Source organism: Channa argus, chromosome 13, assembly GCF_033026475.1.
Source record: "Channa argus isolate prfri chromosome 13, Channa argus male v1.0, whole genome shotgun sequence".
NCBI classification, from domain to species: domain Eukaryota; kingdom Metazoa; phylum Chordata; class Actinopteri; order Anabantiformes; family Channidae; genus Channa; species Channa argus.
Genome location: NC_090209.1, coordinates 19659313 through 19684693, shown reverse-complemented (window position 1 = coordinate 19684693; position 25381 = coordinate 19659313). Strand labels below are relative to the sequence as shown.

At 40.3% G+C, this 25381-nt stretch overlaps 2 protein-coding genes across 3 annotated transcripts; both read left to right on the top strand.

Annotated features, from left to right (window-relative positions):
* Nucleotides 1-113: 113 nt before the first annotated feature.
* gabrd (gamma-aminobutyric acid type A receptor subunit delta) lies at nucleotides 114-17471 on the top strand. Of its 2 annotated transcripts, none has more exons than XM_067527908.1 (9): nucleotides 114-431; nucleotides 9715-9746; nucleotides 11877-11944; nucleotides 12494-12714; nucleotides 13728-13810; nucleotides 14044-14181; nucleotides 14664-14819; nucleotides 15703-15914; nucleotides 16438-17471. In XM_067527908.1, exons 1-9 carry the CDS (start codon nucleotides 361-363, stop codon nucleotides 16759-16761), a joined length of 1305 nt encoding a protein of 434 aa, XP_067384009.1. In that variant the 5' UTR covers nucleotides 114-360; the 3' UTR covers nucleotides 16762-17471. The 2 variants fall into 2 exon arrangements, with proteins under 2 accessions (XP_067384009.1, XP_067384008.1); XM_067527907.1 differs by having other exon boundaries at nucleotides 115-431; nucleotides 9715-9830.
* A 1638-nt stretch (nucleotides 17472-19109) lies between these two features.
* Nucleotides 19110-24950, top strand: LOC137139857 (transmembrane protein 26). Its single transcript, XM_067527678.1, has 4 exons — nucleotides 19110-19976; nucleotides 21565-21776; nucleotides 22936-23080; nucleotides 23680-24950. The coding sequence occupies exons 2-4, from the start codon at nucleotides 21583-21585 to the stop codon at nucleotides 24424-24426; spliced, it is 1086 nt and encodes a 361-aa protein (XP_067383779.1). The 5' UTR covers nucleotides 19110-19976; nucleotides 21565-21582; the 3' UTR covers nucleotides 24427-24950.
* The last annotated feature ends 431 nt before the right edge of the window (nucleotides 24951-25381 follow it).

The window sequence follows — 25381 nt, the reverse complement described above, 5'->3', positions numbered from 1 at the left end:
GTCTCTCTCTCTCTCTCTCTCTCTCCCTCTTTCTCTCTCTCTTTCTCCCTCTCTCTCTCTCTCTCTCTCTCTCTCTCTCTCTCTGTTGCTGGAGGAAAAGCGGCGACGCGGCAGTGGATCGGTTGTTGCGGTCGGACCCGGAGTTCTTTCTTTTCCTTGGGTGCGCTCCCGTCTTGTGCGGTCCTGGACCCGGAGGTATTGGGGACCTGATCATGGAGTCATCATCACGACCATCCTCAGTCGTAGCAGCACGCACTTTACTTTCTTCTCGGCAGCGCCGGATCACGAGGAGAGCGCACTAAAATAAAACCCATCGAAGGAAACTTCTTTTCAAAAATATTGTTTTTCATAAACTGTGGAATGGAGATTCCAACTTTTTTGCTGTCGAGTCTTGTGCTGCTCTTTTTAGTCGGAGGGGACCTTTTCACCAGGTGAGAGAATTTTCTTCTTCTTCTTCTTGCAGGTGTGTTATTCCAATGTCCTCTCCATAAAAATCTAAAACATAAAAAGTGTAATTTAATCATCAATTTGAAACCCTATTATAAACAAACAACCATCGGAAATTAGGATTATAGCATGATGAAAATATAAGATGTGAACGAATTAATTGGCTATTATGTAATAAAAATGACTCACTGAAATAAAAAAACAAAATTACTAAAAAATAAATTAAATAAAACTTGATTGGCATTCTAAACGCCTAAATGTCACCAGTTTGATTCCTCCAGTTTGATGTTTTGTATCGCGTCCAACGACTTTGCCTCATTACTATTAATGTGCAGTATGTCCAGAGCTGATAAATTGAATTCACGTGGCTTTACTCTATAAGCGCTTACATAAAAACACTTCTCCTCACCCACAACCTAAAGTCTGCCTTCTGCTCTGCTTTTCCTCCGGGCACATGAACCTGATGACACTATTTGCATAATGCATATGCAATAAACAAGTGATTGGTTTTTTCCGCAGATGCAGGCTGGGTGAGGTGAGTGGATGCGTTTTTGTGTGGCAGATAATGTCGCCCCCCCAACCCCCAACACACACAGCTCTCCCTCAGGCCTTGTTGATAAGGGGTCAAATATCAGGTGCTGCTATCATCCACATGGAATAAAAGTCCCTCTGTCTATATGTGAACAGGACCAGACGTGTTTACACTGAGCTGTTCTTGTTTTCTGCACAATATTCTTTTTATGATGTTTAGAGAGCCTGGGAGCACTGTGGGTGCTGGAGAGCTGCCATCATGAATATGACAATGAGATGAGCTCACAGCACTACTGAGCAAAAATTAACTGATCATATTCATACTCAAAGGGAGGTAAGACTGTATGTAGCCTGATAATCAAGTACCGAAAACACAGTTTCACCTCAACCCAAAGCTGTTTAAAGGGATTTTCCAGTCCTCACTTTAAAATGATCCATGACCTCTATTGTCAGTATCCTCTGGATTATAAATGACCTCCTTACTCGGATCTCTAAATACAAAGCTGTATGCTTTTGTCGGTCGTGTAAGTCAGGTGTGTTTAAATCAGACTTTCCATCCTTTATGTTTTTGTTAAATTCCATCTACTCGCATTCGACTGCAGTAGTCTTATAACACGCTTTCTCCATGGAAAGCCAGCTTCCTCAAAGCTCTTATGCTGGCTAATGCCTCCTCCCAAAAGGGCAAAGGGTGAAGATACATAAGCTTTGGGGGGAATTTGGGCAAACCATTTGCACTGTCCCTCTTAGCTGTTCACCAGTAGAGGGAGTAATGGCTATTGTAATTGGATTTTCCTGCCTCTAGTCACTGCTGTTTTTATTATTTTGTTCTCAGTACAATGCAGAGTGTAGGCTTGTTCTTGCACCTCATTATGTGTCAGCTCCCTCTCTCTCTTTCTCTCTCCCCCTCACACACATTTGTGCACACACTTACATTACACACTGCTGTTTTGCATTTGGTGGTTGAAAGTTGCAAACTGTTTCTTCAAAAGAACAACACTGGTTCTTATGTTAGGTCTTCATTTATCCATTTCACAAAAGTTGCTTGGTTGAGTAATGTCTTGCCACCTTCGGTGCAATGTGAATTTCACAGCTTTTCTTTGCAGCTTAAGTGTCGCTTACCCTTCACTTCACCAACACAATCCAATCCATGATCTAATGTCTGCATCAGAGACAACAAAAAGCACAGAGCTGGAAAACAATCTGACTAAGGAGAGGACAACAAAGAGTGAGAGCATAGGGTAACTTAGAAAATGGAAACATACAGTGTTTCCCTTGTTGAGTAATACTGTCAACAGATACTTTACACCCACTGTATTCAAAACGGCATTTTCAAAACTTGATAAGTTACAGCTTAAGCCACCATCGTTGTCCAAAACCTGTTTTGAAACCAGCACACTAAATGTGTAATAATGCAAGGTTGAAAATGGCACAGATTAAAACCACAAACTGTATCTGTTATCAATTCATTCAGATTTACATCTTCAGTAAGAATCACTGACAACAGATGAGGGAAGTCGGAAACCAGCAAGAGACCAAAATCACTGGCTGTCAGCTGTTTATATAGTTTGTAGACACAAATATGAAGAATAACAGCAGCCTTATGTTCCAAGAAAAGGTTTAGACTTTTCCCTCTATAGACACTTTGTTTAGAGCAGGAAAGAACAGGTATGATGAATATGACTGTTTTATTTTATTTTTGACTTTATTAGTAATATTATTTTTAACATTAACAATTACTCCTGTGCTTAATATGAAATGCTGTTGTTGGGTTATTATCAGCTTTCCACCTTTTGCTCTAAACAGTCCATATACAGTATGTCTCAACACTCATATTCAGACCAACTCTTATTGTGAATGAGTACAACAGCAACCAAAAGTCCAAAAAAAGACTCCCATGATAATCAGGTACAACTACAGAAAGCTGAACACAGTGACACTATGAAAATAGATTGTTTTCTGTAGTAGTTGCCAGTGTTAAACGTCTTTTCACCATGCACTCACTTCATTTACACTCACACCTTTGTTGATGATGGGGACTGTCAGGACATGACCCTCTTACCAGAGCTTATACTGTGGGTCAAAGTGGCCACCATAAGCTGACAGGAAGTGGAGTGAACATACAAGCTAAACTAATGATATTATATGAGGTCCATTAAATTCGATGGGTCTGTTACACAAGTAATTAATTTTTGAATTACAGCTCTTTTGATGCAAAACTGGATTACCATGGGCAACGAAGACCCTAAATTCAGTTTGGGTTCCAAACCCTCGGAACATCCTGATTCCTCAAATCCTCATGTGCCCCAAATTGCCACGGTATCGCAATGACAACACTTCAATGTACTTTGATTTATTGTTAAATTGTCAAATAATATCCACGCAGACTCTGCACAATAACCATAAGGTTGGAATATTCAGACTTTGTGCTCACACATTTCAAAATAAATTATTATTTAATTAAATGGCCACAAACTAGCTGACACAGGGCAACATGGGGGCAAATAGTAGGGCAATGATGTGCTTAGTGTCTGGGTCTCTCTGCAAAAGTTGAAGTAATTTTGTTTCCTCGTGGATACGTGACATATGTCCAAACACTGACAGATTGTAGTTAAGCTGTTGTGGCAGCGAGATGTGATGCAGCAGGAGTTGATCCCCAGCGTTTCATGATCTTTCTGGTCTGTCACACTTGTCCTTAAACCTTTACTCAGGTGGCACAGTTCTCCTGACTAATCTGTGTGAGAGGCTGAGTCAGCGGATACATCCCTCGTCCTGTCCACAGAGTACATTTCCCAATAACACAGTGATTTGATCATGTTCCTCGTGGCTCTAAAGCCCAGCTCTGCTCTGGCTGCAGGAAGACTTCAGTGCTTCCACTAAAAGCCTCCTGCTCAATTTAAGGTGATGAACTTGTGTACGTAAGCAGCAAAAACAAAAAACAGCTATATTTGCATTTAGAAATGAAACTGTGTAAAGAGTTCATTTGGATACAAAATTTTAAACTCTTTTTTTCTAGAAGATTTGAGACATTGTGCAAAATCACAAATGGTGAGAACAAAATAATTAAATGCATTTTAAAGTAGAATGTAATAAATTAATTATATTTTTAGAGTTGATAATTTCTGGCGCCTGGTCAAAATCTTTAGACCGTGTGTGAGAACTGGTTACAGCTGTGACCGCTGTTTTGATCTAATATTCTTTCTACTATTTTAAAAAATTGATCAATTCATCACTAATAAATAAAATATCAAAACAATAACTCACATCGCATCTGATGTAGTTTCTTCAAACCATTAATTTTTTTTTACTAAAAGTCAGAAAAAACTTAAATGTGTTGAGTTTAAATTGACAGTTTTATCTAATTCGTATAATGTCAAATCAAGTTTCTCAAGTGATGGCTTGTTGTGAACTACTGAAAAACTGAAAAAAAGTAGAGCTCCATGATTAATAAAAATGAAAATAACAGCTACACACTGCATCCAGTTTGGAAAGCTGCTTCAAATCTGGAAGAGCATTGTTCCTCAGGCACTTTGAAATAACAGAAGATACTCACTGACCTGAACATAAGCCCTGCAGCCTAATGAGAAACATGTAAGACTTCTCCAGCAGCAGCTCTAACTCAGCAGACTTCATCAGTATATGTATCAGAAGCCTGGTATTTGGAGGCTCCATCCGATAAGTAGAGGATCAGGGTTCAGGATCCCACACTGCGGATGTGTCCTTCTGCAAGATGCTGAGTCCCTTCCAGCTGTTCTGTAGCTGAACCTATGACTTTTCTGCATGGGGGATGGAGGAGTATGAGCGATTATAAAACACAAGATATTCCTGCACTTTTTAAATCCTAAGCGTTAACAGAGAACGCCCACAGCAATTCACGCCAGCCCATCAGTCCAGAGCACACTGCTGTCTTCTTTGGGTCAGACAGGGCCGGGGTCTGTACTTGGTTCATGGTATGAGAGCCCGAATAGGAGTGATTGGAAAAGCACAGGACACATCACATATCAGAGAACCAAAGTACCTGATCCAGAATATACACAATGAGGCGAGAAGCACAATATCTTGAACCTGAGGTGTCAAAGTAAAATTTCTGTTATATTTGACCACAGTCGGGAAAATGTTAAAGAATTTAATATTTTTAAATAAATTAATCAGTTTGCTTTTGGCTGAGATGACATGGTTTTAAAGTAAAATCGTATTAATGTCTCTAAAGAATTCATAGTTTGGTTTGATTTGAACTATTCACATCACACCTTTGGGCCGGGAGGTGGAGCACGTTGTCCTTTACCCGCAGAGTCGGCGGACCAATGCCCAGGCTCCTCAAGTCCACATGCGGAAATGTCCTTAAGGGAAACACTGAACCCTAAATAGCAAACACAAAAGTGTCCGCTATAGCTACTAAATATAAATGTCTTGTGCTTTACTGGTTTAAAGTATTTTTTCACCTCATTCAGGAAAAACACTGTTGACCACAAACACAAATACCCACAAAACAATGGGGCAATTGTCCATTCCATGTTACTTTTCAACTGTTTGTGGTCATTTGTGTCTATTTTCGGTTGTTTTCCCTCTTGGCCTCTTTTTTTTTTTTTTTTTTTTTTACTGTTTTTGATCATTTTAAATCCCTTTTTGCCTCTGGGGCCCACCGACCTGCGTTCGTTAGTAGTGTAATATGAAAGTGAGAACAAAGATCTGGATGGCGATTGACATCTTATTATCACTGCTGCAGTGCAAACACACAGTTGTTTGCTACATCTAATAGTTCCTTAGGTTTTATGATGATTATCCAGTTACACTGCAGTGATGCTCGTCTCACACTGATGCCAATAAAACTAATTGAACTGTAATTCACAGAGTGAGGTTTGTGCATCTGACACTTTATGTTGTGCCAGTATCAGTATGTAAAACCAATTAGGCTTGTTAGTGTTTGCTGCGTGTTATGGTCACAAAACTATGCCATAAATTTGAGTGAGGCTGCCGCTCTTTGTCTTTCCTCTTCTCTCCCCATCTGTTTAATGTTAGTTCATAAACAGACGGGTCCAGGTCCAAGCCTCGAGAGACATTTTATAGAAATGAAAAATGGAGGGAAGCGGAGCATCAACAGACTCTACTGTTTGTCATGGATGGAGGGGTACTTCACTTTCCTCAGAGAGCTGCATGTGAGCTTTTGTGCAAAAAAAGGTCAAGATACAGAAAAATACAGAAAAATATATTCTGTTTTCTCAAATGTCAACTTATAAAGTCAGAGAAAACCAATTTGCTCTTTAGCAGCATTTATTTAAAAGGAATAATCTGTAACATTTATAAAGAAATGTCCAATTTGCTCATACTGTATAAAATCGAGGACACAATAAAAGCTGTCACATTTTCAGCATTTGCTTTCCTCTGTGGGCACACTTCACATGTATTTAGAACAAATAAAAGAAAAAATCTTTATATGAACAGCAGTAGCCAACAACAGATAAACAGAAGATTGTAAAGCTGTAACTATTAATAAAGCTTGTACATGATTCATTCTTAATAATTAGAGGAAACTACAGGAAAAGCCAGGAATTCTAATGTGAAGTATGAGAAATATTTAAGTCACAGTAAACCAGTAAATTAGTTAGGACAGTAGGCTTTGTCCTTTGCGGTGGAAGACTTCCACACATTGTCTCATCCCTCGGAGCAGGAAGCCTGTTTGACCTTGGCATGTTAACGGATTTCACAAGGAAAAGCTCGTTTTTTTCCAAACTTAGAACCTACCAATTAGTGAAGAAATCCAGGAGTGACACAGTGATTAATTAATTCACACATTTATTTCAGACTTGACAAGTTATTACCGGGCTAAAAATACATCTGCCACTACAAAATGGATCCACTCAGCAAATGTTAATGTCAAAGCAGAAACAATGCTTTATTTCTAACTTGTATACGAAGGCGAATATTTTGTGCGACATACTGTTTTGCTGCGGAGGTCACGTCTCAGTGCTGCTTTGCTCTTTAGTTAGGTGACTTTTTGAAAAAATTTCAGCCACATTTTTAAAGGTCACTGATTGGCTTTCCATCGTTGGTCAATAATAACACCTCCGATCAAGCCCCCATGTGGTCGTTTTCTCACCGCCAGTCGTTGTGATTTTAAACGTCACTTAAACCTTTTCATTGAAATTTTTATTCAGTTTTATTTGGAGCACAACAGCGGCCCATCATTTTAAGACCACATGACAGTGCTGCCACTACAAGTAAATTATCTTCCACAGATTCTATATAAATACAATTAATAGAGTGCTGTCTGTATTGAAGGATAGGACATGATGATTAAACCGATTACCCTCGTGACAGGATGGGAGCTGATATCTAAAGGGCCACACTGTGCATCTCCATGCGATCTGTCTACAGATTTGCTTGTTTTACAATGCAAAAGTGCCACCTGGTGGTATATGAGCTGTCCTGCTTTGGTTTGTTCCTACGCCGAAGCTTTTCATGTGGGCCCTGCACCCTCGAACAGTCCCAAACAGCTACATAGGCCTCAGGAATCCCTTTATATCTGGAAATAGTTGTAATTTCACTATTATTCCCATTCCGACAATATAGAAGGTTTGAATCACAGTGTCACTCTCTCACACCTGAGATTGCAATAAAAAGGTAGTAGTTAAATGCAGCTCTGTAGTGTAGAAATAACCTCGTTTTTTTTCTTCCAGAAAAGGTTCTGAGGATCACTGAGGCAGAGCATGATGTGTGAATTTTGAAGCTGCACTGAGCTGCTCTCAGCCTCCTTGTGGAGACAGGACTGAATAAATATATGCCTGCCAGGTTTTAACTGATGTTTGAATGCTAATACAAACACACATGTTTGAAAAAATAAAACTGATAGTTGCTCAGGAATTTGGGATGACATTTAGTGACATTGATGATTTTCACGTAACATTTTCCAACAAATAACATCCTGTTTCCACAACAAGCTGCTAACAGTAAAACACACAATCACTGGTTACATGTTTTGTACTAAAACACACAGGACTATGTGTCATTTGTTCAGTACATAAAAAAAACACAAATACATATAGCACTAAGATTAAAGTACTAAATCTCTATCAATATATGTAATTCGGTGATTACATTTTGTCTCGTATATATTTCAATATTGAGTAATTCAGAATGCGAAAGAATAAAAAAATGTGGACATATAATAATAGTATTTCACTTGTGATCACTTCATGATTTAAGAAAAACAATTCAACACGTTCAAATGTTTTATAATAAGAATGAATTAAATGATGAAGTGCGATAGTAACCTGAGTACAACCATTATAATCCAACTATTTGCAGATTATTAGCCCTTTTTAGCACATTGTTTTGATTTTGTGGACACCAAATGTACTGTTTGGTTTTTGTCTCAACAACCTCAGCAACAGAGAGCACTTTTCTGTTGTTCATGTACAGACAATAGACAGACAACAGTTAGCTGGTGGACTTGCCAGCATATAGAAGCTGAAACGACAAGTATATTTAATCTGTAGCTGGTGGAGACCAAAACTGAGCTAAACGTAGGGTGAATATTCAATCATTTCTGGCAGGTTGACAGACACATGGATCCAAGTCAGTGGTAATTTTACTATCTGCTGGGTGTGTCAAAATTGTGTGTTTGATTTTTCCTGCTGTTTGGAATTTAATAAATGCTCTGAACACCAATGCAAATGGTACACAGCGTTTAAAAATGTCACTCCAAGCACCACAGCCCACATGCAGATGTTGTGCGAAAAAAAAAGAAGATTTTCTCCCAATTACTTAATTTCACCCTGTACCTTAACCCTAACCACTTCTGCAGAAGTCCCAGTCTATCTTTTACTTTTTGGCATGACACTCTCACAGAGCGCACTGCTTTGGCACCGCTAACTGTGGTTTCAACAAGCTGCATATAAACACAGTGCTGTAGAGTGACAAAACCACTGGTGTGCATCTGTTTACACCTGTGGAAATTGGTGAAACACACCGGCTGTTTGATCCCCCTGCAGGATGGCATTCATATGCACACACCAAAGCACAACCAATAGAAACAAAAGAAAAAACATCAGTGAGCAGTGATTTCTTTGCCCGGCGGCACACAAAGCTGCTCGTAAATGTGCCATTTATAAAAACAAATCAAACTGGTTTAAAACAGGTATCCAAAGCCAAATGGCAGAATAAATGGCCAGTCTTGACCTGTTTGGCTTTTGATAACAAACACGCAGTTGCTAACAAACCTGCCGTGGACAATGAGATTAAGCCGGTTGTCTGTCAAAGGTCAGGGGTTTGATCCCCAGCTCCTCCAGTCCACATGTCAGAGTGTCATTGGGCAGCACACTGTAGCTCAAGTTGCCTCTTGTGTGTGATCCTCACATGCAAGTCACTTGGGATGATGAGTTTCTGTCAACTGATTAAATGTGAAGAAAATCAAATGCAACACATTTACCTTAACAACGGGATCATTGAATTAACGAAGTATGTCAGTGCGGTGCTTACAGCTGGTTCTGCTGCCCTCAGGTGGACCAAAAAAAAGCAGCTTTAAAGTTGTTGACACTGGGACGGTGGGCCTATAAAGACTTGAGAAGACACTTTTGTATTACAGGGACTTCTAATGTCTTCACTTTGGTTTTAAAAACAAGTTGGGACAAGACAACCTGTGTAAAGTAGAATTTATGTTTCCATCATTGTATTTTACTGTACTGTGCTGTTGCCTGGAAGGCCACTGAAGGCTGCTGTGTTTGCTGTTTGTCTCCTTAGGGCCATGCTGAGCGACATTGGGGAGTATGTAGGTACAGACATTGAAATATCCTGGTTACCTAATCTGGATGATTTAATGAAGGGCTATGCCAGAAATTTTCGCCCTGGGATAGGAGGTGAGTATGAGATCTATTGGTCGTGGCATTGGGTTGCACTTCACCCCCTCACATTTACAGCCATCCTTAGTATAATCCAAGATACACCAACATGGCTGTTTACATTGAATTTTCCAATTATTAAGGGTCTTTATTTTAGTTTTTGTACAGTTTTAGAATAGCCTGTATTTACCTTATGTAAATACCTGCTTCGACTGTTCAATAAGGTGATTTGTTTTGTTAGGGACACGCACGCTCACAAACACACACCCACACATATGCACTCACACGAAAAGGGATTATCAAGGACAATTTCCCCTCGAGGACAAGAGGGAAATGGGTGGTGCAAACAATGTGCACTGCTCTGGAGACTTTGCTAAGAATGGCTGCAAGATGTGAAACATCCAATGACCACAGTGATAGATTTCTCAGTCTCACAGCTTAACTCAGCTGAGGAAAAGTGAAAATGTGGAGCAGCACAGACCATCATAAAAGAGCACCATGTGGTCACTACATTCATACGGATGTAACATTATAACGTGCTGAAAGTAAAAAGTGAAAGGAAGGGCTGTTGTGAACAGTGGGGAATCATGTCACTCATTTAGGACAATTCCCTTCACTCAACTCACATCTCGTGGCCTTGTACTGTTAATGGAGGTGCTACATTTGTCTGAGAAAAAAAGAATGAATCCTAAGAAAGTTGCACACATTTAGGAACAGATTCATAAATATGTTTTCCAAAACACTCACAAATACAGTTTGACTTTGCAATCTCACACACGTCAATAGTAAATGACAATGATAATAATAATAATGATAATAAACAATGTTTTCTCTTAAGCCACATACATCATTCAGATTCAATATTTGTAAATCTTTTGGTGAGCGTTGCTGAGTGGAACTCAACGTTTGATTTGTAGTAAATTATCAAGCATATTTGTGAACTTTTTTTTTTCTGGATGTGCAAATCACATTTTATTTTCTCAAACAGCTTTACATTACATCCACTGGCAGATGCTGCGTGGTCAACTTCCACAGCTTTCATTAACAAGTGGGGCATCCACAGAATGACTAAAGTGTGTTAATTCAGCTGAGTCAACTATGCCATTCAGGGGCCACAATCAACTACTTATAAGCCATGCTTATATTAAAAAATGCAATTATAGTGTACATAGGGTTTAGAGATCAAGCAAATTTATACGTATTTACCAGTTTCGAGCTTTATATACGAATGAGCTACACATTTTTTCAGTCTGTAAAACATATTTGTGGCTGTTTTTAGCAAAATGCAAAGTTATTTAGCATCAATTCATTATTCATGTTATTTATTTGAAGTTTTATTGAAACAAATCAATGCCCCATTAACAACAACAGTTATAGTAAGTGTGGACCACAAATGTAGCTAGTAAATGTACTGTACATTTACACCTGTATTATTGTGTCCAACACTTGTTATGACATCAGATAAATGACATGTTTTATCCAATCTCTCCTCCAATGACCTTGACATACAGAAAACATGCCATTTTTAATCATATCACACTACACCTCCAGTGTTTGGCCAATTAAATATGATTTAGCAGAAATGGTTATGGGATCTGTTGAATGGAGGAGAATGTATGATTCCTTAATGTTCAGTATAAATAGCCGTTCTGTTTTGCATCAGCAAGCTTCCACTAGTTCTTGCCCTCTAGCACCTGATCACAGAGGCACACATCATGCTAATCGAATGGAAAACTCTTAAGTGAAAATGCTACTGTGTGTGTGTGAGTGTGTGTGTTGGCAGGAACTCCCTCTGTGTGAGTCCATGGAAGCCCAGTGTTGTTTATGAATGCCCACAGTGTGATGTGGCACTGAGCATGGTTAAACTGTATAGTGCTTAATCCCTGTGCACTGTAGGAGTGTTTAAGATGTGGGACCACGGCGTGGGAGGGAAAGAGATGGGTGATTAGGATTGACGATGGTATGGACTAATGGATTCATAATGAGCAGAGGTGGTGTGTGTGTGAGTTTATGGGAATGGGAGGGGGCAGGTTTTGCTTTCTTTTCTCACTTTTTCTCTTGCAGGTCCACCAGTGAATGTGGCCATGGCTATCGAAGTGGCCAGCATTGACCACATCTCTGAAGCCAACATGGTAGAGTATTCCAGTCACCTGTTAATGCTTTTCCAGTGAGGTACTCAATGTCACGTAATGCAGCAAAGCTTAAAGATTGATTTAAAAGAACAAAAAGAGTTTTAAAGAACATTTTATTTTGATTAATACAATATTTAATTCACAATCAGCTTGCACAAATATTCCTCCATCAGGCAATTTTAATTAAGGTAATTTATAACTAACTTATCATCACCAGTACAATGTTCATTATTTTACTATAACTTATTTATCTGCCCTTTGACCTTTTTTGCAACTTCTGATGATTAAAGAACATTTGTATTGACTGAATGTGGAAAATTGTATTTTGATAAAAAAATTATGATTTCTTTTAGTCTTTTTGCCATTTAATTTGTACCCAAAGCTCAAAGTTAAAAACAAAACAAAACAATGACAATTCATAAATGATCCACTCAACATATTATTCTATCAAACAACAACAATTATTCATATTTATAATTTTTTCCCTTTAATACATTTTTATTTAAAACCCTGTTTGCCTTTATGTTTGTGTGCGTTCCCCCCCGGCAGGAATACACCATGACCGTGTTCCTGCGGCAGAGCTGGCAAGATGACCGCCTGTCCTACAATCACACTAACAAGACGCTGGGCTTGGACAGTCGCTTTGTGGACAAGCTGTGGATTCCCGACACCTTCATCGTCAACGCCAAATCTGCATGGTTCCATGACGTGACTGTGGAAAACAAGCTGATTCGCCTGCAGCCCAATGGAGTCATTCTATACAGCAGCCGGTATGAGAGAATAGATTATTGTCTTCAGCACTCAGACTGGGATACAACCAGCAAGACTCGCTGTGCTATGAAAGTCGTCTGTTTTTTCTATATGAGCAAGTTCTTCCGAGTTTCAGATTTTCATTTTTTTAACATATGCCCTCAAACATTTGTGAGAGCAGACGACTCCTATTTGCTGTCTTTGGGCATGAAAATCCGTCCTGATCTGAAAGTTAACTGTCTTCTTGTTGGTACCTTTTTAAATTTAAGAATCCATGATATGATCTGATAAGTTTTTTTTTACAGCTGATTCTAGGAGACAGGGAAAGTTAGGGGAATATGGGAAGGTGACGGTAAAGGGAAAATGCATTAAAGTGATTTATCTGAATTAATCATGAACAGAACTAAATCAGGAGCAAACAGGTAGGTTGGGAGAAACTGTGACATTTGAGAAAAACTAAACAGGTTTGTTAACTCAAGTATTATGTTATTGTCAATTTAAAATGAGAATTTTCTAATCTGCCAAGTTTACATAAGTAGAAAATGTTTTATTAATAACAATTTTATTTTGAAAAAAGTATCTAAGGAGGTTAGGGAAAGATTCTAAAGGACAAAAAATAAATAAATTATGGTAAGAGGCATGATGCAAAACATTTAATCCAATCCCAACCATCTCTATACAAGGTGGCTCATAAGTAGTTTTAAAGCTAGGTTATGCAGCTTGAGCTAACACTAGCACAAGACCCAAGATCAGGCCTTACTGAAGCAGAACTTACTGTGTCTTTCCGCTGTAGAAAGGCACAGTAATAATATGTTATTTTTATGTTTACAAATGATTTGCATCGCCCAATAGTTGCTCAAATTGGTCTTTTGCAGCGTGTGCTTTCTTCAAAGCAGCTATAGGGGGCAAGGAGTTATTCTCCATCATCTGTTGACAGCACGAGATTCTGTTTCACTGCAAAAATGTCCAACTGCATCAAAGCATGTAAATGTTTTTAGAACATATTGGTTTATTGAGTCTGTTTTGTTATTAGAATCACTTCCACTGTGGCGTGTGACATGGACCTGACCAAGTATCCAATGGATGAACAGGAGTGTATGCTGGATCTGGAGAGTTGTAAGTTGTTTAGATTTCTCTTAAACTTTCCTTTGTCGATCCTTTAGGAAAGGATGTTTTGTCCATTTACTGCAGAAATGTGCAGTCATAGCTATAAAAAAATAGTGTTGCAATCTCCTTCAATTCCTCAGTGCAGCGATAAAAACGCCACATGCTCAGCAGCCCTCGCATCACATATCTCTGTTGGGTTGGACTGATAAAATGTCTGGCTGTCATTTGTTATTTCACACCAGACGGCTACTCCTCAGAAGACATTGTTTACCACTGGTCAGAGAGTCAGAAACACATCCATGGCCTGGACAAACTGGAGCTCTCCCAGTTCACCATCACAGATTATCGCTTTGTCACTGAGATAATGAACTTCAAATCTGGTGAGCATCCATCTTGTTTTTTTCCCCCTTTTCTTCACGTGTCAAAGTAAGTTGTTCTAGCACAGCCAGCTTGAAAGCCCCTTGCATGACTGTTTTATCCATTATGTAATATTGCATTTTCTGACTTGGTTTGCCTCTTGTGTTGGAAACCTCTTCAGATTCTTTTTGAAGCATTTTTTTCCTTAAACTTCTGGCATTTCCTTGTATATATTCTATGCATAGAAGGAATGGATCAAGACTTGCTGCTGAGCCAGGCAGGGGGTTTAGGAGATGATAGGAATGGCTCCTGGGATGATGCAGTGTGCAACACTTACATCTCAAGTCTCAGTGTCTAATATCTCAAAGCTTTGCCACTAGGGGCACAAACGGGCAGACAGATGCTGCATAATAGTATCTGGGAAGAACAAATGGACATTTTCATAATGGATAATTAGCTCTTTCAGTCCAGCAATTATACACGGTGTCTGTCTTCTGCTTCCCAGCGGGACGATTTCCAAGGCTCAGTCTTCGCTTCCAGCTGAGGCGCAATCGAGGCGTCTACATCATCCAGTCATACATGCCTTCGATATTGCTGGTGGCCATGTCCTGGGTGTCCTTTTGGATCAGCCAATCAGCAGTCCCTGCTCGTGTAACCCTTGGTTGGTATTAGTTAGAATAATATAATAATAATAATGTTTGTTCATCTGTATGATTTGGAGATAATGCAGCTTTCTAAGGCAGATGCAGATCTTTTAGTAACAGCACTGATGGAAAGAAAATTGACTATGCTTCTATTATTAGAGACAGTAGTGAGGCTACAAATGTAAAAGTCACCCCAGTACTGATGTCTTCTTTTGGTAGATTAAAGCTACACTATGCAACTTTTGGAAATAAAACTAAAGCTCTCATGAGACACGAAAGCAAACCAATTTCAGATCCGTGCATGCTCGTACTGAGACATCGAATTAGCACAGTAGCACCTTGTTATTGTGAACATTCCTATCAAGTTGACATTACTGATGCTTCCATGCTGATGTTAAAGAGTTAAAATGTCCCTAATCTTTAGGTTAAAGTGTTTATAGTAAATAAATGTGAAAACACAGTGTGATACCTGTTGATGGAAATGTCATTAGTTTCGCAAACCTTCAGTCAAAAGCAAAAATGTTGGATAACCGGAAATTTTTGCTCTGGAAGATGTGAATATTTGGACCACATTTGATGACAAGTCATGTGACAGTTGCTCATCCACTTCATTTAAACCCAAAAATGTGAATCTCACAGTGGCACTAGAGGAAATGTCACCAAAGATGATTTTTCCACTGGGAATGATGAATTTCAAAATTTATTAGTAAGTAGATATTCAAATATTTCCCAGGACAAGTGACATCTTTGAACAGCTGGTTGCGCTATTCCTGGCGATCCATCGACTTGTTGCTGAGGTACATTAGTGTCAAACTAAGTGGTGGTCTGATATTGCCATTAAAGACCAAGCCACTAGCAGTGTGATGCCTAATCTGTAATTTGTGTCTTTTTCCCCAACAGGGATTACAACTGTTCTCACCATGACTACGCTGATGGTTAGTGCCCGCTCCTCTCTGCCCCGAGCATCCGCCATCAAGGCGTTAGACGTCTACTTCTGGATCTGTTATGTGTTTGTGTTTGCGGCGCTCATTGAGTACGCATTTGCTCACTATAATGCCGACTATCGACTCAAAGAGAAAGCCAAGGTGAAGTCCAGCAAGCTCAGCTCTGAGGTGAGGAAATCATTCCCATCATGTTCTCCCGTCCGCAGACAGCGATGCTTGGCTGCAGGGGTGTTGTTGTGAGTAATGAGCTTGCCTTTCAAATGTAGCCCTGGGCGAGGCTTCAAGCTCCGCTGTTGACGGGAATCCATCCCACTGACCTTCAGCATAACACTGAATCTGTATAAAACATAATGGGAACATTTTCCTATAGGCAGTAATAGGCCTTCTCATTATACTGCTTGTTTCCTTTGCTGCTGATGTATCCCCCGGAAAAAGATCCATTTTTGTTTGTATTGTTAAAAATGCAGCAAAAGACTACTAAACTTAAGAACATGCAGTTTATTAGAGAAGAGGTTAAAGTTTTATGAGACACTTATTTTATCTTTTTTACTTTTAATCTCCTTTTTATCTTTTCCTGTTCAATTCTGTGCTTTTAGTTTTATTAGCATTGTTATACTGTAGGTAACTAGATGTTTGCCTGCTATCCTGTCAGATTTCTGACAAGCATTCCCATCTCTCCTTTTCCTTACAGTCCATTGTAAAGAATGGAAAACAGGCTATGGTTCTATTTTCCCTGTCGGTTACCGGCATGAACCAGGGCGTGGTGATTTCAAGCCGCCAAGGCCGGACCCAGCGCTCCAGCAGCGAGATCCCTGGGGAGGGTTGCACTGAGGAGGTCAAGCCACCGAGGAGAAGGTCCAGGCAGGTGGAGGAGAGCGTGGAGGAGAAGAAATGCTGTTCCAAGTGCGCCTGCAAGCCCATCGACGCCGACACCATCGACATCTATGCCAGGGCTGTGTTCCCTTTCACTTTCGCCGTGGTGAATGTGATCTACTGGGTGGCGTACACCATGTGAGGAGTATGCAGCAGGTCTGGGTAAATGGCGGCCATCCAGAACTGTATATAAGAAACTGCTGGAGCTCTGCCACCTCAATGCTGGCAGAGTGGTGTAGCTGCAATGTACTGCAGGCCTCAGAGAAAAATGAAATACGTCACAAATTAAGAAACAAAGTGTTACGACCTATGAATATGGAAATATGGTAAATAATGAAAGTAGTTATGAGTTGGAAAACTGGAATCCATATCTTTAAATACAGAAAAGTGTTATATAAAGGCAGTAGACTGAGTTACCTCTTGGAGATGCAGTGAATACAACGATCCAGATTTCCATGTCACTCTGTCAGGAAAGAACTCTGGACACTATGACAATGATTCTGCTTGATCACCTGCAGTACACTGACCATAAACTCCCATCCTTCTAACACAAATACAATAAGCATATAGCTTAACCACCACCAGAAATGGGGAGTGAACCTCCTGTTATCTCGAAAAGCAAAAGCACCACCCAAACAAGAGAATAACAAGATGAGGTGCCCTACTATTCTGCATGGCTGATAACTCACTCATCCTCTTTTCTCCCCATTGCAACCCCCTCTCTGCCCTTTTCTGTTTTGGTCCTCCACCCTTTTTTTCGATTCATTTTTTGTTTAGGGCACCGTCTGGAGTGTCTTATCACCTTCTGCCAGTTCTGTCTGTTTCCTCACCATTAAAGAACTTCCTTCACTACCTGTGTGTGTGTCTCTGCGTGTGTTTCTCTCTTGTCTTTAAATAGTCACTAGAACTTAAACTGCAGTTTGTTTAATTTGCGAAAACACAGATGGCCCTTCTAGCAGACACAAATTGTCTATGCATTTACCGAAACAAAAATATTGTAAAGGGTGCTAATTTCAGAGATTATGAATAATTGAGTTGTCCAGCTGAAAAGGGGCCAAGGTTTATAATTTGTTATTATTTCAGACTCATGTCTCTCCTTTTAGAGAGATGATGTAATAATCAGTGGGATCTCAGGTCTACAACATTCAAATTTAATCTTTTATGCTTAAAAATATACTGAATATACTGGTAAATTTCACAGCAGCCCAGTAGACTGTAAGATTTCCTGCGCGTGAGGGGAAACTTTTTCCCAGTGGGAGATCTCTGGGGACCATTAATAGCCACAATACATTCCACAGAGACCCCTTCTTCTATCATTAGGACACCTTGTTAAGAACCAGAACGTCAGTTAAATCCTAATCAGATACTGAGACTCTAGAGGAGGAAAAATGTCCACCAAGTCTACTTAGACAAGTCTATTTAGACTGGTAAATGTAAATGTTCTGCACTTATATAGGGCTTTTCTACCTATTGGCACTTAAAGCACTTTACACTGCTTCTCATTTACCCATTCACACTCACACTCATACACCAATGGGGGAGCTGCTATGCAGCTGGCCAACACTCACCGGGAGCAACTAAGTTGGGGTTCAGTGTCTTGCTCAAGGACACTTCGACATGTGACTGGAGGAGCTGGGGATTGAACCAACAACTGTGAGATTGGTGGACAACTGCTCTTCCTTCCTGTGCTACAGTCGCCCCTGGTCCATTGTGCAAAATCCTGATCTACATTCAGTGATTTTTTTGTAACATTTTTCCAACACCAACGGAAGGTGAGACAACTAAAACATTTGGTTGTGTTTATTATAAAGTATAATATAATATCAGCTGTGAAGGACTATAACTGTGCAGCATGGAAGTCGGACATGCTGCGTGCCCAAGCAGCTCCTCAATCCCCTTTATGTTTGTCACTGAACAGATACTGCCACGAATATTCACAAAAACATTAAATAAACTGGCTGGTAGATGCCTTGTGTCTAAGTGTTAACCAGACCAATCAACCACAACAACTGAAAGATTCTTTCCGCCTTTACCATTTTGCACTGTGCGTTACTACTTGTCTTCTAGTCTCCACTGGAGTCATAAAACCTGAGGATGTGTGTGAATTTTCAACCAATTTTCAGCTCTCTCTGATCTGTTTTTTTTCCCCATGATTTTCACCGTCTAGAGAAATCTAGTTGCATGTTAGTCTTCCTGCTGCTTGGAAGATCAGTCTTAACACACCTTGAAGCTGCTACACTATATTTATATATTGACAATGGTTGAAACAAGTAGCATTTAGAGATGAACCCCCTGAGAATTATTACACGGCTCTGAGCCCTCTGCATTTATATTTATAGTTTATAGTTTTCCAGCTCATTGCCTTGGTTTTCTGGCTGAGAATTTTACTGTTTTGTTCATTCTCACTGTTCACCGACCTTTTTTCCAGCTGTTTTCAGCAAGCAAGCAAACAAACAAATAAATAAATAAATAGAGAGTACTATGAAAATACACTGTTGATAACAAGCCGAAAAACATTTAGGTATAAAAATGAACACAAGGCTGAAATCGTATTTAAATTAGACTTACTCATCAGCAAAATACTATTTAAAAAAAGGATCAGATAATGCAGCGCCATTGACATGAGACATCCACTCGCTATGTGATCAAAAAATTACACTCATTAAAAAAAACTCTTGTCAGTCGTCTGCCTTCGATTCACTTCAGTGGTTTAGCAGATTTACATTCTTGGACAGCTTCAATCTGTGGATCATCCTCATTCTGATGCAACAGCAGTAACATACCCACACGCCACTGTGCTGATGGCTCAGGAGGCCATCAGCATCTCCTTTAACTCATGTTCCTCCATGTTGTTTTTGTGTGTGCGTGTGTGTGCGTGCGGAGGCCAGCGACTGAGGCTGTTATCAGGGCCAGCAGTGCAGAGGCAGAGCAGGCATGGGTGGGAGCAGGGCAGGGCCGGGTGCTCTCAGAACAGGGAGCGCGGCAGGTCGGCTTCTCCCAGGCAGATACGTTTGTTCTGGGCCAGGAGAGATGACATCATGAGGAATGGCGATGAAGATGTGTGCACAGAGGGCAGGAAATGTTATCTCCTACAATGGCACCGAGGGGACGGAGACACACATATATATATACTTGTAGCACACACTACCCCCCACTGATGCTCTACAGTCATAATGCCTATTCATTCAGAGGGTCTAGGGGGTGACAGTCATTTAAAAGGCAGAATCAGACTCTTACAGGCCAGGTCACATTGTGCGACTGCAGCGCTATAGTCTTTTTTTTTTACACTGCACGGGATCAGAAGTTTTGGAAAACTCACTGAAGAAACCAATCTCAGCAAAGAGTCCATCCTATACTGTGGGTTTGTACTGCATGCATCTGCACCGTACATATTGCATGAATTCTGTTCAAGGCGTATTGGTATTCATGATATCACACACACAACACACTTTGACACAGAAGATAACAGTAGAAAGAGACCTGAGCTCAATTCATGTCAATGAAAAGCTTTCATTTGAAAATCAAAGACATTTCAGCACCACATCCTAAGGATTAATAATGTAAAATGTGTTATTATTTGTTAATAATTTACTAATTGTTTTTATGTTTTTGTTTCCTTGCCATGGAACATGCTTTCTCCTTTTAGCTCTTTAGCTTATCATACAGACCATTCCCACAGTATGTGTTTGATGATCTGCTGTTTATGGAGCTAATCAGCTTTTCAATGTAGATGCCTTTTTAACATTTGCTAAAGGGTCAGACAAGTGTAGTAATGACTTACTAACAGTTTGACCCGGTTTGGTACACTCCCTTTTGTGGGTCCGTATAACTTTCCTGATTTAGACAAAAAGTAATGATCTTTTCTAAACATTCTGAAGACACATGATCTTCTTCACTGTTAATAAAGACAGAGCTATTTCACAACCTGGCAACCCAACTGTTGTCCATATTGATGTTCCTTACTTAGTCTGTAGAATATTATTGTTTCACAAATTCTTTTTTTAATCTTTATGGTGAAGTAGCATTAAAATGTTGGTTTATTTACCCTTAATTACATAGCTACAGTGTAGTTACAAACAGGAAATGCGAGAAGAGAGACAGGCAATAAAAGTGAATGGCCTGAACCCAGCTCACTTAATCTATGTAGCGCGCATCTCAATCAGTACCTGAATGCTCCCATGTTAGCACCACATTCAACTCACCAAGTCCTAACAATAATCCACAGAGATCCAAAGATCCCATTTAAGCAAACTCATGCAAAGCCGCTTGGAGTCCTTTATTATTGACTACAGATCAGTTTCCCTAACTCTTGCTTACTAATCAGTGCTCACTTTGAATTCCCCTGAAGCTCAGAAGGTTTTATCCTGCTGACTAATTGACAGTGAGGATTGTTTGCACACCGACATCATGCGATGGATAATGAAAGCTGAACTGGGAGTTTGATGTGCAGTGATGCAGGCAGGCACTTTAAGGTTTGCCCGATACTATATGACAGTTGATACCTTAAATTTATTGCAAAATGCAATCATATTAAAGTGGCTTTTGGCAATTTTCCATTGCTTGCCCTGCAAAACCCTTTATTAAGTTAACTGCGCAATACAATAGGAAAACAATATTAGAATCAAAACAAATTACTTTTTAAACATTGCAAACATCAACTTTAAGTGTAAAGTAGTTCTTACTATAATATATTTTGTCCTACTTTTCACTATATATAATTACTTTCATGTTTAACCACTTTGACAACCAACTTTATATTTATTTAACAGCCTTTCTTTAGCGATTCTTTTTATAATGTATGACTGTTTCACCAAAATGCTGACACAGCCACAACTGTCCATCGATCTTGCACAATGATTGACAATGAAAGAACTTTTGAAAAGCAAATATATCACATATTGGATTCTCTGGACAAGAATAGATAACAGAGGCGTCTTCTGTGCAGGTTTTTTTTCTGTGCACGATGTGTCGTCTCCTGAACATCCTCTTGGCTTTGCTGAGTCGCTTCCTGTTTGCCGTCCACGGGGTGGTGACAGTGTGGCGCGTGGTGGCGGTTAAAGGAGAGCCACTCTATTGGCTTCTGCTGACAGGCGTGGCTCTGCTTGGCGTGGAGATGGCTGTCACGCTGAAGTGCACCCATAACGCAGAGTGGAAATGGTAATGCAAAACCTACAGTAACATGTCTCTATACTCAACACAGTGCACTGTTAACATCTGGGCAGTTGGAGCTTTATATCTAATTTTTATTGTAAATCATAACAGTATCATAAGAGTAGGACTCTACGCAGCAAAACATGTTCTACTAAACAGTTTGTAGTTTGTTGTCTTTACTCCAAAATAACCACCAGTCACATTCTCTGAGGACCATTATGGTCTTTAAAATAAAGGTATAAAATAAAAAAAGGTCCAGAGCTCTTCTGGTGGCTCAACACCTTCCTAAGACTCTTTGACAATTTTTCCTATAATTTGTCAGCCACTCGTATCCCCATCCGCCCATCCTTTTCAGGTGACAGAAGGATTGAGCTGTTGTAGCCTATGGGTTGTATCAGAGGGCAGAGACGGGCGATAGTGTGGTCGTTTAGATCGGAGGACTTGCTTGTGTGGGGAGTAAATAACTTCTGAATTCGTAGGTGTGTGAACATTTTACAACCCATCTGCCCAGGGTGGTGAAAGTCAGCTTGTCTATGGCCTATAATATCCTCTGCAGCTCCTTCACTCTTTCACTGTCTATCAAAAACAAATGTATCCTCTGCTGTGTTATTGCTCCGTCTTTCACTGAGCTGATGTTCGAAGCCTGTCACATTTCTGTCAAAGCTTTTTCTATAAGATAAATATCTCCTGCTGTCTTGAGTCATTTCGGACCAGAAATCTTCTTATTTATGTTTTTTTTTGGCTTGAGTAAACATAAAATTGACTCCAACCTCTATTATACGGGCCTCAAAAGGTATTTTAAAACTATTTAATGTCACACCTCATTCAGCACTGAGCTATGTCTACAGCAAAAGCTGTACTTTTCTGGTACATACTCAGTGAACATCTTCAGATGCAAGCTTTCTTCAGGCCTCTCTCTTTCTCACACAGTATTACTTTGAAGTTCTCTCCTCGTGAAGAAGGCTTTGCACTGTCAAGTGGGATTTGCGTATATGATGAGAATAATTGCCTGTCTGAAATGCAATGCATCTTTTGCAAAAAAAAAAGAAAAGAAGAAAAGGACTCCTTCTTCTTTAGTAGGTGGCAAAAAAAAAACATGTCACTAAAAATAACCTCCTCCCACCTTTCTCCCCATCACCCCTTTCCTTTGGCGGCCCTTTTTCAGGTTCTCCCCAATGGTTTTCCTCTACCTCAGTACTGTCATTCCATCCATTTGGTTTCTGGAGCTCAGCCTGCTGCAGTCCAAGCTGCCCGTCAACAATTCCTCAGGCCCCGAGCTTCATTTGCTGGCTCACATCCCGATCACAGCGGTAGGCATACCACCACAAAAACTGCCCTCCCTGCCACACACTCCACGCAGCCACATTAAAGCAACACCTGATATCAGATAAGATTTATATCTAGCAAGGGGATGGATAAACTATTAGTTGCAGGAAATGTGTAATAGCCACATAGAGATGAAGTCCAGATAGGATCCTGCTTGAAAAATGCTCAGATCCACCCCCCTTCTGGGATGGTTTTAGTGCAGCTTCTTTCATGTAGGATTTGGGCGCTTTTGCCCCTTGGCTGTGCTCGAGGCTCGGTGGCAGCGTTTGAAACTTTGCTGTGTAGTGTTTAAGAAATGTTGTGAATTGTTAAGGCGTGCTGACAGGATAAACTCAATGAACCTCAACACAATGAGGAGCTGACTCACCAGTCATCAGAATCATATCAACATCACAGAGGAGAGGCCTCGTTTTACAGGTTATCATTGATTACATAATGAACTTCTTCAGATTCTGAGATTCGATGGATACCTTCATTACAAATAGTTTAAAAAAGTAGACAAGTAACAAGAAAAAAGACAATTCTGTGCTCTGTAAATACAGTGTTTGTGACATAACTGGAAGTTGCTGTTTCTTTTACCAAGGGCATTGTGGATCTGGACCCAGAGAACTGGGTGGCTGGCCTGGAGCAGACCATGCTCATAGTGTTGGTTGTGGGCCGCTGGCTGATGCCCAAAGGGGACATGTCTCGAGACCAGCTCTCCCAGCTCCTCATGGTTAATGTGGGACTGGGCGCCGACATCTTGGACATCTTCGACACCTTCAAGGAACCTGAAGTCAAAACTAACAGGGTGGTCGTCATCATTGGCCTGGGGCTCTTTTCTTGGGCTCTCATGCAGTTTCCTCTGGTGCTGACTCAGACACGACCCCTAAAGGATGAGCCTCCTCAGAAAAGCATGGGTGGTCCGTTCTGCTGCTCTGGAGCTCCCCTCTCACTCACCTCCTGCTGCTCCAGCGAAGTGTGGAGCCTGCTGCTCACAGTGGGACTCCAAGATGCCCCTTTCCTGCTTTACAGGCTTTACCTCATGGTTCAGGAGAACGTACTCAACCAACTCATGATTTTCTTTACCTGTAAGAACATCCTCATTGTTCTCTTAGAGCTTTACCGAATCTACGTGGTTCAGTGTGAGCAGCAGGTTGGGGAATGGAGACAGGAGAAGTGTGCCGCTCTGATGTTCCGGTGTCAAACCCTGAGAGGTGGAGAGGAGAAGGAGGAGGAGGAGGAACAGAGGGAAACAGGGGGAGAGGAGCATTGTGGAGAGGAGAGCTGTCACGCAGACTCAGAGAGGAAGACTGAGAGGGAGGAAGATCAGAGATATGTCCAGGTATAGAAAGGCTCAAAATGCCGTGAGGCATGACTTTGGCCCTCGGGGATGGAATGGCTTTCACACGTCAAGAGAAAAGTCGAACTCCTCTGCCATCTCTCGCATCTGAGCCTCTTTCAGTCTCAGTCCTCTGGAGGTTCAACGACTAGAAATACAGACCACAGGAGAAGACAACAAGTCCCCCCTCTAAAGATCAGAGATGAATTTTTATACACCTTCCTTTAGTAAAACCTTAAAAAGAAGTGGCGCAGGGTTCTTTACTGAAGAAAATCAATTTGCCAAGTTTAACATGAACTGTCAATGTCTTTAGCAAGGTAGCAGAAAAGAAATCAATGTATATTTGTGCTTTACACTTCAAAAACGTTGTTTTAATCAGCAACAGCATGAGATAAGATGGCTTCATGATGTTGTGCATTTCAAATAAAATGATATGATGATAAAGGCTTTGACAGGTTTCATCAGCTGAATCCGTGTGGCGGTTTAAAATGTGGACAACAAGCATTTCCCGACTCACAAACCTGTACCAATAAAGAGGCTTCACAAAAGCATAGTGCTGACTCTTTCCTCTGTTCACCATGAGATGGCAGTGTTGCCAAGTCAACCAAAGCATCCACAAACATATAGCTTGCTTGAGTGAAGCATGCATGCAGTTAGATAGAGAGAACTAAAAAGAAACAAAAGACAACAACAACATAAAAAACAAAAACAGCAGCAGCAATAGAGCATCACCATAACAGTGGTGTTCTAAACGAGTTTTAAACATGAGTTTGTGTTGTTTTTATATATATGCATGACATTTCTTCTTTACTTTTGTAAGACTTGCTGATGTAGAGAAGAGAAAGGAATTGATCATTTAAAGGATTCAGTTGCCTTCACATTGGGGCTATGATGCAGTCAGAGTAGGGACCTGATACAGTATAAAGAAGTAGGTGGAAAATGAGGACGTTTGCTTCATCTGTTA

Bases quoted from the DNA above. Each gene is read 5' to 3' on its own strand.
- LOC137139857 (XM_067527678.1), top strand. From the start codon at position 21,583: ATGTGTCGTCTCCTGAACATCCTCTTGGCTTTGCTGAGTCGCTTCCTG. The intron at 21,777-22,935 runs GTAATGCAAAAC...GCCCTTTTTCAG, and splicing joins CATAACGCAGAGTGGAAATG to GTTCTCCCCAATGGTTTTCC. The intron at 23,081-23,679 runs GTAGGCATACCA...TCTTTTACCAAG, and splicing joins CTCACATCCCGATCACAGCG to GGCATTGTGGATCTGGACCC.
- gabrd (XM_067527907.1), top strand. From the start codon at position 361: ATGGAGATTCCAACTTTTTTGCTGTCGAGTCTTGTGCTGCTCTTTTTA. The intron at 9,831-11,876 runs GTGAGTATGAGA...TTTCTCTTGCAG, and splicing joins TTTTCGCCCTGGGATAGGAG to GTCCACCAGTGAATGTGGCC. The intron at 14,182-14,663 runs GTGAGCATCCAT...TCTGCTTCCCAG, and splicing joins GATAATGAACTTCAAATCTG to CGGGACGATTTCCAAGGCTC.